This window comes from Camarhynchus parvulus, chromosome 8, assembly GCF_901933205.1.
Source record: "Camarhynchus parvulus chromosome 8, STF_HiC, whole genome shotgun sequence".
Taxonomy (NCBI): Eukaryota; Metazoa; Chordata; class Aves; order Passeriformes; family Thraupidae; genus Camarhynchus; species Camarhynchus parvulus.
In genome coordinates this window covers 1,071,372-1,084,929 of record NC_044578.1, presented here as the reverse complement: position 1 = coordinate 1,084,929, position 13,558 = coordinate 1,071,372, and the positions used below count along the sequence as shown (strand labels likewise).

Sequence of the window (13,558 nt, the reverse complement as noted above, 5' to 3'; positions counted from 1 at the left end):
ACGGGGCGGGGCGGGGCCATGCGGGGATGGGCGGGGCCAGGCGAATGGTGGGCGTGGCCACGCTGTTCTGCCGGGATGGAGGGTTTGGGAATTTTGGGAGCCAGGGAGGGGCAGATGTGGTATTTGCAAAGGCTTGTCTGCTGCCCGGACGAGCCCGGCGTGCCTGTGCTTGTGGGGCTTTGATCCTGGCAATTCATTTGTCTCCAGAGGCAGGGGAGGGTGTGGGTTGAAATTTGAATGCGGGCTCCTGCCTGGGAGCTGCAGGAGGGAGAAGGGCTGGAAAATGAGGGTGGGGAGGATGGATTGTCCAGGGAAAGTGTGGCTGCCCCATCCCTGGAAGTGTCTAAGGCCAGCTTGGACAGGGCTTGGGGCACCCTGGGATAGTGGAAGGTGTGGAAGGTGGAATGGGCTGAGCTTTAAGGCTCCCTCCTAGTCTGGCATTCTACAAAGTTCCAGGAAAACTGGGGAAAATGCTGTGCTCATCCCCATCCCCACCTCTGGCCAGAGCGTGTCCCCACGGAGCGTCCCTGCCCTGAGAGCACCAGGAAAACCTCTCTCTCCTCGCCCTTTTCCATGGTTTTGCTCGTTGCTGCTGTCCCCGGCACTGCCAGGCTGCCCCGGCTCCAGCCTGTCTCCAGAGCAGCTTTTATGGGAGAGGAGATGGGATCACCAGCCTGCCCGGCTCCTCTCGATTGCCATTCCAGCTGGGAGCGCAGGGATGCACAGGAGGACCTTGTCCTGCATTATGCCCGGATGAAAAAAAAACCAAACAAAACCTTCAGGAAGACTGTAAGAAGAGAAGGAATTCCTCGTTCGATTCCTAGTTAAAACACAGGAATCCCGTTTTCCCGAGCGTGGCCACCAGCCAGGCAAGCGTTGCCCTCTCGTGGGCTAAAGCAGCAGCTTCCCACCATCCCGCCCTAACCGAGAGCTCAATTAGCCAGCGTTAATGAACTACCTGCGTGCTCATAGTGCAGCGCTCCCGGGCGAGCAGCCCCTGACCCGAGCTGGAGCTCGTCGGGCTTCCCTGGAGCTGGTCAGGGATTCCCAGGAGCTTTGCTGGGGCTCCTGTCCCGCTCTGGCCAGTTTGCCCCGGGGCACACACTGGGAGGGCACCCTGGCCGTGAACTGGGCACACACTGGGAGGGCACCTGGCCGTGAACTGGGCACACACTGGGAGGGCACCCTGGCCGTGAACTGGGCACACACTGGGAGGGCACCCTGGCCGTGAACTGGGCACACACTGGGAGGGCACCTGGCCATGAACTGGGCACACACTGCTTGCACTGCAGCTTGGACTGCTCATACTGGGAGCACTGGGACATGCAGCGGACACGCTGGGAGGGCACACTGGTTTGAACTTTGTATTTCCTCTATTAAACATTTATTTTCCTTTCCACCCGGGGCGGGATAAAGGCTCAGCAAGAGGGGATCTCTTGTTTTTCCTCCCTCCCAGACACCCAGTGGATGTCTCATCTTTGTCTGAAGGCAGGACTGAGCTCTTCGGTGATACAAGCTCGGGTTTCCCTTTCTCCTACAAGCACAAATATTGATGTAAATGTTTACTGTTGTTATTAGCGTCAGGGCACTCACTCTTAGATATTGGGAAGGAATTGTTCCCTATGAGGCCCTGGCACAGGATTCCCAGAGCAGCTGTTGCTACTCCTGGATCCCTGGAATGTCCAAGGCCGGGCTGGACAGGGCTGGGAGCACCTGGGACAGGGGAAGGTGTCCCTGCCATGGCAGGGGTGGCACTGGATGGGCTTTGAGATCCCTCCCATCCCAAGGCACTCTGTGGTGAGATACTGGGAGGGACCTGGAGCAGTATCCAGGGTGGAATCCTGTCCCCACCAGCATTTATCTCTGTGAACTCTCATTATTTCCTGCACAACGAGGTTCAGAGTTCAGCCAAGGGCTGCCTGCAGTGCTCAGCCTGGGAGGGTTTGCAGCAGCTCTGCTCTCAGGGTGCACTTTGGCCAGAGAAAGCAAAGCCAGATTTCTTCTGCCTATTTGACAGGGCTGCTCCTTCCCACCCCGTATCCCCTTCCAGGGACGTGGGGGATTCAATGAATGAACTCAGGGGGCTTTCCCAGATGGATCATGGAAATCTGATGCTGGAGAAAATGAGCCACACTGCTCCTGGCCCCAAAGATCCTGGCAGGAGCAGGCAGAGCAGAAAACCTTAATTCTTGGACAAAGTAATCAAGATTATACCATGTTCCCCCTCAAAACCCCCTCAAAATCAGTGATTTTTTCCCCAGGATCTATGCAGAACAGGAATGTTGACTTGGTTTTCCCAGGATCTTTGCAGAATGGGGATTTTGATTTGGTGGCTTTGCTGAGCTTGTATTTAACCAGAAATGCAGAGGAAAATGATCCTGAAATTAGCTGGGAGCAGGCAGGGGCTCGCTCCTGGTTAGAGGCTGGTGCGGGGTGGGGGTCACTGTCCTGCCTTTCAGGAAAGGGGTGCTCCCACAACCCTGGGATTATCCCTGGGCATGGAGTCCGGAGTGGCAGCGACACAAAGGGACCTCACAAACAGAGCAGGCAGCTGTGCACAGCCAGCAGCCAAGGAAGGCTTTCCTGGAGCAGCGGAGTAATCGAATTCCGCGTGGGAGCAGCGGAGGTGCAGGAGACAGAGCGATGTGATTGCCAGGGCAGCCATCCCTCATGGCTGCTCTCTGCAGGGCCACAGCCTGTCCCCGTGAGCCTGGCCAGGAGCAGCTCCTGCTCTCCCATCTCCATCCCTGCCACATCAACAGCTGCCATGCCCTCCCTCCCTCCGGTGCCAACGAGAAGGAACAGGAGCCCAGGCTCCCATGGCTTTTCCCACCCTTGTCCCAAAGAACCAGCCCCCAGGAATATGGTCTGAACCCCCCCAATACTTACTTTCCCTTACTATTTATCATGTATTCCTTTCACAAAGGAATCTCTTAAATCCCCATCCCGGGGCTGCTGGACCCAGCCTTCCCTGGAAAAGGCTGTCCAAAAGGAGCATGTGTGATAAACTGTCCATTTTTGGGTTTCCAAACTGGACACCCCCAGGAAGAGCCTTGCTAAGGCTGTTTGGAGCAATTATTAATGCAACAAAAATTAAACAACAAATATCCTCCTGTTCCACATAGCAAACACCAGCCACTCTTCAGCATCCTCTTTTTTGGACGTAAAGACTTATTTTTCCACTAAAAATTAATGAAATGAATCAATGTCTGGAATTACGCCTGTGGGAATGAGTAATTTCTTACATTTCATACAAATATTTCCCATTTTTCAGCCCTATTCTGGCTCATCTTTCCAGATAATCACAAAACCAGCCACTCTCCCCTAGTTCCAGCTTGGCCAGCTGGTAAAGCATCTGAGAGCAGAAATAGCTAAAACAATCTGAGCATGAACATTCTCTTATTTATTAATTTTCTTCCCTATTTTTGGGCTTCATGTTGTTGAAATCAGGACCACCCAGGGACAGGGCTGTGTGCTGCAGCTCAGGTGTGCTCTTCCTCAGGGGCACAAGGAGTACATCCCATTGTTCCCTCACCTCCACCTCAATCCCAGCAGGTCCATATGGACCCGTACAGGGCTGGACGTGGGTGCAGGCTGGGATCTGCTCCATCCCTGCTCAAGGGATGCTCCAAGCAGTCAGGAGGATGTGGGCAGCAGGATGTGGGCAGCCAGCTCTGGCAGAAGAAGCCTTTTCCTCACTCCCAATCCAGATGAGACCTTGGTCTTGATCCAAAGACTCCATGTGACGGATGGGTTTTTCCCTCCAAGGAGGGATTTTCACTGCCTGGGTGTGAGCTGCTCATCCTTCACCCACGGGCAGCCTGAGGCAGATAATGGGATGCAGGGCTTGGAGGAAAACATGTAGGAACAAAGGAGAACCATAACGTAGGAGAGAAGAGTTTTCATATCTCCAGCCGTAGGTATTTTTAGTCTGAAAGGCACAAATGCATCACTGAGCTATGAAAGGAAAGCTCCCTGCTGCTCTCCATGTCAGAGGCTTCGGAGCAGTGCTCTGCCTGCTTTGGAGGAGGTACCTGTGGGCACCTATATCCAGGTGGAGGAAAACCACATCCCTTTAGCTGGAGGAGACATCACTGGCAGAGACACCTTCCCCTATCCCAGGCTGCTCCAAGCCCCATCCAACCTGGCCCATCACTTCCAAGGATCCAGAGACAGCCACAGCTTCTCTGGGCAACATGTGGCAGCATCTCACCACCCTGAAAGAGAAGAATTTCTTTCCCAATATCCAATCTAAACCTGCTCTTCTTCAGTTTAAGTCCAATCCCCCTTGTGAAAAGCCCCTCTCCCAGTAGATCAGCTGCATTTGCCCTGTGCTCAAGGCTTGGAGCAAGATCTCAACACAGGCTGCCAAGAGGAGATGGGCTCTGCTGGGACCCCACAACCCCCTTCCCACCTGGATAGGGACTGAGGGCAACAGGAGGAGCAGTTGGGATGGTTGGGTTGGAAGACTGGATCTGTGCTAATCCAGGAAAACACAATCATTCCTTTCCCTCTAGTGTTCAGACCTGCTGGAAGTGTGAAGAGGACAAAGAGCAGCAGATGGGACAGAGGCACCACCCAAGCCAGACCTTGTTCCAGTGCCCAGCTGTGCCAGGGAGGCTCGGCTCCACCACCACGGGACCTAGCCAAGCCACAGCAATGCTGGGCTCCCCTCCTTCCTCTGCCCCTCCATCCTTTTTGCATTATTAAATCTACTCCCATCTAACAGGATTTTATGTCATCGTTTTTCCCCAAAGTGGGAAAAAAGGAAACAATTAGGGGTGGCAGGTCTAGCCTGGCACGCAGCAGCACCATTAAGCAGGAGGCTGCCGTTGGTCTGGAGCCTCTTTAGCATTTTCATTAGCTCTCCAAAGCTTTTGATGTCCCTTATTTACGGCACAGACACTGCAGAGGAGGCAGGCGATGATTAAGACGAGCTTTTACTCTTCTGGAGTGTGCCGGGTACCGCGTGGCTACGGAACCTGCATATAAAGCAATATTGCTTATTATTCCGAGCTGTTTGTTCCATTAATCATGAGCCTGCTTTGCTCTGGGAAGAGGAATTGGAATACAGCAATATTCTGTCTGCTTGTTTTTAAAATACATGTGTGGGTGGACACTCCAGCTACTGCTCACATTTTTCTCTCGCAAGAGGAGCTGTTCGTGATTCTCCTCCCCAGTGTTTTCTCCTGACACTGATTTTGTTCGTCGAACTCGGGAAGGGAACTGCCTCAGGCCTGTCAACGAGTGTTTGTAGGAATCTATGTTGTATGGAAATAAGGAGTATTGACTGAGAGATGCTTGAAATTCAGCATCCCGGAGAGGAAAAGGATTTCTTCATGGAAAGGGTGGACATTGGAATGGGCTGGAGACGGTGGAGTCCCCATCCAAGGAAGGGGACACTCAGTGCTCTGGGCTGGGTGACAAGGGGAGGATTGGACACAGATTGGACTTCATGGTCTTGGAGGGCTTTTCCAACTTCAATGATTCCACGATTCTGTGGTTCAGGTCAAAGTCACTCACTGCCCTCACAGTCCCAGCCTTCACCAGCCACCCAGGCAGCAGCAGGTCTGAGGATTCCTTCAGGATATCCCAGAGGGAATTTTCAGAGCGTTCAACACGTGATCCCGAGAAGACACTATGGAGGCATTAAAAGCAATTCAACAAGTTGTGTCAGCATCTTCTACGACCTTGTCTCACCACATCTGACCTCATGAAGAGCCTTCCAGAAAACCAGAGAGTTCTGGAGTAGAACAAAATGAAGAAGGGAATAAAACAACCAACTTGAGAATTATTAGTGAGTTCCCATCCAGCTCTCCAGGCACAGACAATGTGTCAGGGCATGTCTCCAAGCTGAAAGGTTTACAGGATACATAAACAGCTCCATAAAACAAACGTTGTCACCAGCTCCTGGAAAAGCACTGCTGGAAACAGCAGGTAAGGCCAGAGCAGCTCCATCAGACAGCAGAGCTGCTTCTTCATTGCTGACAGATGGCTTCACCTGAATGTCCTTCATCAAAAAATCAACTGGAAGACTACAGGTCTGCTGCTTTTCTAACCTGCACTTATTCAATGCTTCCAATCCAATATATACCCTCGCTCCAAAACATAGCATCCACTCCAATGAAATTAATTTCCCTTCCTATAAGAACGATAGACTGCACACACGCAAGCCAGGTTAGTTCAGTTCATATGGAAACAGCCAATTACGTAATTTATTTATTAATACAGTTTTAATTTACAGTACAATTGAGCTGCACACCCAATACATCACTTATTTACGGAGCAGGAAAGGCAGACACAGCAGGTGTCCCTTGTTCCCCAGCTGGTTTGGGTTTCTAAACTGGGACACCCCCAGGAGCACCCCAGCATCTCCATTGCCACACAGTCTTGGTCTCATGGCAACCAAGGGAAGCTTCGAATCATGGAGTTGTTTAGGTTGGAAAAGTCCACCTAGACGATCCAGTTGAATCATTCCCCAGCATTGCCAAGGCCACCCCTGCCCCATGTCCCCAGGTGCCACATCCACAGGGATTTTAAATCCCTCCAGGGATGGGGACTCCTGAGCAGCTGTGCCGGAGCTGGGCAGCCCTTCCAGGAAGGAATATTCCCAATATCCAACCTGAGCCTGCCCTGGTCCAGCCTGGGGCCATTCCCTCTCCTGTCCCTGACCCCCCGGCTGTCCCCTCCTGGCAGGAGCTGTGCAGAGCCAGAAGGTCCCCCCTGTGCCTCCTTTTCTCCAGGCTGAGCCCCTTCCCAGCTCCCTCAGGGATTCTCCCGGGTGCAGGAATGCCTGAGCCTGTTTTGTTCCAATGGATTGTTGCTCTGACAGATCCCAGCCCTAGGAGACCTCCACAGCCCGCACAGGGAACACACAGCAGTGCTAATGACACATTCCAGAACATCCTGGCTGTGTGAGTAATTGCAGATCCTTTGCACAGGCATCTCCATGAAGGCAGTGGGAGTTGTAGAGACATTATTAGGTCTCCTGACATTTTAAAAAGGCTTAGACAGAAAACTTCTTCGAGGGGTTTCAAAGGCTGCAATGGAACTGAAATAGTTTTTGTAATAACAACCAAACAACCCACGAGGAGCTTTGAGTAACTGCTTGGACATGAGAGAACAGAAAGAGAAAATCCATGCACAAAGCCAGAGAGGAGAAAGGAAGAGTTAAGTCCAAGCAAAACTATCAGAGCTGCTCCCACAGCCCCCTGGCCACCCCCAGGAGAGGTCACACACAGGGGACAACACCAGCCAGCACCACAGGTCCAGCACTGGGAGCTTGGGGGTCCCTTCTCCAAAAAGGAAAATCAGGAGCAGGGCTTTTGGGCTGACTTTGGCAAGTGAGCATTACCTTTTGGACAGCTCCAAACCCTGCTGCAGAAGATGGGCTTCTGAAATCTCATAAGTCATACATTTTTCTGCTGAATCAAATGGTGTGAGGGCTTCAGATGAAAGGGGCAAACTCCCCTGGCACACATGGAGCCATATGACTCCATGAGTGTGTAGGGACAGCCTAAGGGGACTGGAAAAGCTGCTCAGGGACAGCACAGGGGACAAGGGAGCATCAGCTGCCAAGAGTTGTTAAAATCTCATATATTCACATGGATACAAATGTCATGGGTTTGTGTACTAGCCTGCAACATGAACAAAGATGTCTGGGAGAAAAAGCCATTCTGTTGCACCTTCCATTGAAACCCAGACTCATTTGGGTTGGGAGGGACTTTAAAGCTCATCCCATTCCACCCCTGCCATGGCAAGGACAACTTCTACTACCCCAGAGTGCTCCAAGCCCTGTCCAACCTGGCCTTGGACACTTCCAGGGATCCAGGGGCAGCCACAGCTTCTGTGGGAATTCCTGAGCCAGGACCTCCCCACCCTCACAGGGAGGAATTAATTCCCAATATCCCATCCATCCCTGCCCTCTGGCAGTGGAAGCTATCCCCCCTTATCCTGGCTCTCCAGGCCCCCATGTTTCTCACAGGCTCCCCTCAGGTCATTCTCGACACGAATACTTTCACAGAAAGAGCCTGAAAGCCTCCAGCACGTCCTGTTCCATATCGTGTTCACCTTCAGCAACGAAATCACTTGACAAGAAAAGTGCTATAAAAAGTAGCAATTCCTCTCCTCCCGTGTCTCATGTGTCAAGACCACGTTGCTGTGTAAAAATCAAACTTACGGTGTAACACCGAGGTCTTGCAGTCTTCTGCTTGGGCTGAAACACACCCAAAATAGGAGAAAGAATCATAGAACTATTTAGCTTTGAAAAGCCCTCTGAGATCATGGACTTCGACTGTTTCCCAGTACTGACCCACATCCCCAAGTGCCACATCCACACAGCTTTTAAATCCCTCCAGTCCCTTCATTCACATGAAGTGCCTGCCAAAAGTTCTCATCAGAGAGGGTTTGCTTCCAGGTGTAGCTGCTCCTTCCCCAGGCAGTGTTATCTGAACTGACTCATCCCAGGTCTCAACTAAGCCCTGGGTAACTTGGATGGAGGGGGGGAAATATCTGATGGAATTCCAGGAAGGCTGGGAAAAGGAGCTTAAGGCAGCACAAACAGGGTGATGGCTGGGCAAGGAGAAGATAACCAGCTGCTGCAGCAATGGGCACTCAGAACCTCTCAGTTACCTTCACCAGGAGGCAGCTCCTGCTCAAGGACACCAAGGATCGCTCCTGGACTGGGAGTGAGAGCATGTGGAGTCTCCTGCCTCAGTGAACAGAGGAAGTCGGAGTAAAGCAGAAATGAAAGCCTGATTTTATACAGCTGTAATCGCTCCCAGAACTGCACAAGTCCTGGGAATTGCACAGCACACAGGAAAACTTCACTTCTGCCATGCAAAACTGCAGCTTGGGTGGGCAAGCCAGTCTGTCAATCAAAAATTTAGGCATGCAGAGCCACACACATGTTCGTTTTTAGAGCAAATGCCTCACTTTGTTAGAGATTTGCTCTGGTCAATAGACTCCTGAAAACAATTTAACTCTACACATTATAGATTATTTCCTCTGAGTTAACAGGCTGGAGATATTTAAAAACTGGCATGAATAGCGAGGTTTGTTCTGAGAGACGTTTTTTTCCTCTGGAAAACTTCTTACATTAAAAACTTCTAGTCATAGGTAATTGCTAACATGGAACATTTATTGGTTTAAAAAAATAAACATGCAGAAGCCATCCTCCTTAAAAACAACACATACAATTACCCAGCGGGGATTTTAGAGGAAAGCAACAACCCTGCAAGGCGTGGATTCCTCCAAAATCTCCAGCAGAAATGTATTTTCTGTGGGAGTCCACACTCCAGCTGTGCCGTGCAGCAAGTCCAGCCAAAGGCAATCACATTACAGAGCATTTGCCTTGCAGTTTATCTTTCTTTTTCTGCTGTTTGGATTTCTTTCCATCCACCTGGAGACTGATAGTTCTCCTCTGCTCCAGATTCAAGAGCTCCTGGAAGAGCTCCTGCACGTTATAGTTCATTTTGGCTGACGTCTCCATGAAGGCACACTTCCACTTGCTGGCCAGCGCCTGCCCCTCGCTGGCATCCAGCTCCCTCTGCGTGTCGTCACTTTTGTTCCCCACCAACATTATCGGGATTTTCTGGATGTCGCCTTTGATCTGACAGATCTCATCGAAGATGGGGTGAAGATCTTCCATGGACTGCCTGCTGGTGACGGAGTACACCAAGATGAAGGCATGCCCTTTGGATATGGAGAGCCGCTGCATGGCAGGGAACTGATGGCTGCCCGTGGTGTCCGTGATCTGCAGGGTGCAGATGCTCTTGTCACAGCTGATCACCTGCCGGTACGTATCCTCGATGGTGGGGATGTAGGTTTCCCTGAAAGTGCCCCTCACAAAGCGCAGGACCAGGGAGCTTTTGCCGACCCCCGCTGCTCCGAACACCACCACCCTGTAATCATTGCTCTGCTCAGGCATGTTCGCTGCGCCGAGACGTGAGGAGAGGTTTTCACACAAAAAGCCCGAGTTCCACCAAGTTTACACACCCCTATGCAGAGGTGGGCTGTGGAGAGGGAGGGGGAAAGGGTGCGTTATTGAAATCAGCAATTAATAAATCACTCCCACCCTTTTGCCATGAAATAAATCACTGTTCCTCCCTACCCCAGCCATGCAGCCCATGCACATTTAACGCTACGAGACGAGAATAAGAATTCACCTGCAGCCATCAGCTCCACCGAGCAGCGAAACGGGGCTGAAACCACCTGGCAGCCGAGGGGAAGAGGTATTCCGGCCCCAGGGAAGCCGTACTCAGCCCCGGGAAAGCCGCGCTCAGCCCCCGGGAAGGCGTGTTCCAGCCCCCGGGAAGCGGCACCACCCTCGCCCGGAGCGCCGCCGCGGCAGGGGAGGGGAGGCTCCGTGCCTTCGTAAATCCAGCCTTCCACTCCAGCGCCCCGTGAAAATAAATAAATAATCAACACGACCGCCTGAATTAAAGCCGCTGCAGCCGAGCTCCGCTGCTCCATCTCTCACTCCGCGCACAAAGGCGAGTCTCGCCCTCCCTCAGCCCCCCGCACCGCAGACCCCCAGGAACTGCCGGGCTCTGCCGTCTTTCATCCACCCTGCGCATCTCCCAGCTTAAATCTGGGGCTGATTTAATTAAAAGACTTCAAACCCGGGTCAGGTTTTCGTCCCCACTGGTATGAAGCGGGGCAGGGATGCCCTGAGCAGCTTCTCAGCCCTCCCCGGGTAAACCACCGAGCCCTGGGGCTATGGCCAGCAAGGTCCACTCAGGCCCTTCTCCGTGTAATCCCTTCCAACTCGGGATATTCTGTGATTCCACTGCTGGGTTTGTCTCCCTCACACCGCCGGATGAAATAAGAGTAGTTGTGTGTCACAATCACAAGCCGTGTTTCTCCTCGTTTATTAGGAATTTCCCCCAGTGCAATCTCTCCAAACGCCCTCATGCGGGGACACCGGAGCTCGCATCACTCGGTGCCTGACAGGGGCAGGCGGCCGTGTGTCCGCGCTGTTACACCTCCGGCACGGCCGGGGAGGAGAGCCACCCCCGGCTCTTCTCGGCCGCCGCCCCGGGCCGGCTCTGCCCTCACGGCCCCTTCCCGCCCCGGGTTCGGCTCTGCCCTCACGGCCCCTTCCCGGCTCGGCTCTGCCCTCACGGCCCCTTCCCGCCCCGGGCTCGGCTCTCCCCTCACGGCCCCTTCCCGCCCCTTCCCGCCCGCGCGTTCCCGCCCAGGCACCGCCCGCCCTCACGCCCCAAAATGGCCGTCGGCCTCTGAGGGGATCGGTCCGAAATCAATGCATTTTATGAAGTGTTTCTGTTGGTGGGTCACCTACGTTGCAAAATGTGGGATATGTAAAATTTCCTTAAGAAAGGATTTTTTTTTGGTGTTTGATCTTTGCATACTTGCAAGCCTAATCGACAAAAAGTGAGATTGAATCTGTGAAACAGCAGCCAACAAGCTCTAAGTGATGCCCGTGTATTAAAAAAACAAATGAATTGTTGGTAGAGATGTTAAGGTTAGGGCTGGACACGTTTTTCTGCTCTCAGACCTGGGGGAGTTGAACAAAGCTTGGGAAGAAGGATGAACCATTGATAGTGGGCACAGGGAATGCAGGATTTATGGACCACAAGGACATCTGGCAGAACTCCCAAGATGAGGAACAAATTCATAAAAACAACTCAGTAACTGTGCTGAAATCAGCACTTGTGGAGGAAAACTTCCCAGTCCTTCCCCAAGCTCATTCTTCTCAAACCATTTGTGGTTTTCCGGGTTATCATTTCTTATTTCTCTGATCCTTGTTGCATTCCTAACGCTGTGGTATTCTCTTATTATAAATCCACTTCTATCAGCCTTGTCATGCTTCTACCCCAGAACAGCAAAAAGTAGATCTGTTTCATAATGCTGTGGAGTTTGTTTGTCTAACGCAAAAGAAAACCCCAGAGGAGTTTCAATCTTGATATGAGGCCGAAATACCTGGGATAGAACTTGGACCAAATCCATCCCCATGCAAGGGGTACTAAACCTGAGACCTTAAAAAAGAAATGGCTTCTCTAAAACCAGGTGCCCATTTGTACTGAGATGCTTTGAAAATTCCTGTCTGAATTAATAATGATAATAATGAAAATAGGAGAATAAAGCAGAACTGCGAAAGTCCACTAATCAACATTAGTGGGGGTCAGGGATCACCCTTCACCTTCCTTTTGCTGTAAAAAAAATTCCTGTTCATCTTATGTCTGCTTTTACGGTTCCTGTCTCTCCAGGCAGGATGACTTGCCTGTGGCAAGGCTCAACCTGCAAGCCATTCACTGCCTGAATCCTATCATTATTGGGGATTTTCAGAGCAGATTTACAAACCGTCATTTCTGGTGTTTATGGGGTATTTCTAAACCTTCATTTCTGGTGTTTATGAGGTATTTATTAGCCACAATGAAATGCTGGCTAGGAATGAGTAGCTAATTTGCTCTCTGTGCTAGCCACTTTTGCTCAGTTATCCCATTTTCCAAACTTTCCAATGGTTCTTTCTAAGAGGTGTTTTATTTAAACCTCCAGATCTAAAGCCTGAAGCTGGGATTGATTTCCTATAATAGGCTGTGACAAGGGAAGAACTCTAAGAGCTCTTGCACAGTGTGGTGTCAGGTGCTAAGTGGGAAGCAGACCCGTGACACGTCCATGTGCCCACCACAGATCAAAACCTTCCAGAAATAAATGTGTTGCTGCTCATTGCTTATTTTACCCCAAAAAGTGCTCTGACGGTGTCCTGTTGTCAAGAGCAGGTGACTGTCATTATAACCAAACTGGAGCTCCTCTCCCGCAGCTCCATCTCCTGCCGTTCTGTCCCCACCAGTGCACCCCATCCTTCACTGCCATCCTAACAAAATCCCAGAAACAGCTTTGGGCTGCAGGGTTTGGGGTGGGACAGGGGACGCCTTTCAGTGTCCCACAACATACGAATAGCTGGGGCTGCTGGAAGTGCGTTTAAACCCCGGCGGCTGCCTCTGCCCAGCCAGTGCTGACAGGCTCAGGTGGCTTTTCCCATCCCTGTCTGTTCTCATTGTGTCCCTGCGCAGCCACCGGACGCACCAAGCTCCAGGACAGCCCGGACCCCGAGCAGCACCGTGCAGGCAATTTTGGCTCCCCGACATCACCCAATTCCCACATTTCACTGCCGAGAGATCGCTCAGTCCAGCCGGAGCCGGGTTCTGGTGGCAGCAGGTGGCAGCAGAGCCCTGCCAGGGGGGTGGCGGTGCTACAGGCGCTGAAATCTCATTTATTCGCTCTTTTGACACTCCTTAGGTCCCAGAGCTGCACTGCCTGTGGCTGGCTGGAGCCAGCACAGGCTGCAGCGGGAACGGAGCCACGGGCTCTGCCTGAAGCTCACACCCGGGCCCTCCCTCAGGTGCTGTTTTATCAGGGCAGCCCCTCCTGCAAGGGGACTTCAGGTTCTTGATGCTGAACTTCGTGTTTTCATCAAATTTTCCACTATTCCCTGAGTGCAAGTCAAAGAATTATGGTGTTATTTAGGTTGGAAAAGCCCTCTCAGACGACTGAGTCCAGTCATTCCCCCAGCACTGCCAAGGCCGCCACTGCC

The 13,558-nt window shown here is 52.0% G+C and overlaps 1 protein-coding gene across 1 annotated transcript; it reads right to left on the bottom strand.

The window, feature by feature from the left end:
- Positions 1-8,913: 8,913 nt before the first annotated feature.
- Positions 8,914-10,380, bottom strand: DIRAS3 (DIRAS family GTPase 3). The gene is made up of 2 exons (XM_030953494.1): positions 10,167-10,380; positions 8,914-10,013 (listed from the first exon to the last, which is right to left on the bottom strand). Exon 2 carries the CDS (start codon positions 9,926-9,928, stop codon positions 9,332-9,334), a length of 597 nt encoding a protein of 198 aa, XP_030809354.1. The 5' UTR covers positions 9,929-10,013; positions 10,167-10,380; the 3' UTR covers positions 8,914-9,331.
- Positions 10,381-13,558: the final 3,178 nt, after the last annotated feature.

Bases quoted from the DNA above. Each gene is read 5' to 3' on its own strand.
- DIRAS3 (XM_030953494.1), bottom strand. From the start codon at position 9,928: ATGCCTGAGCAGAGCAATGATTACAGGGTGGTGGTGTTCGGAGCAGCG.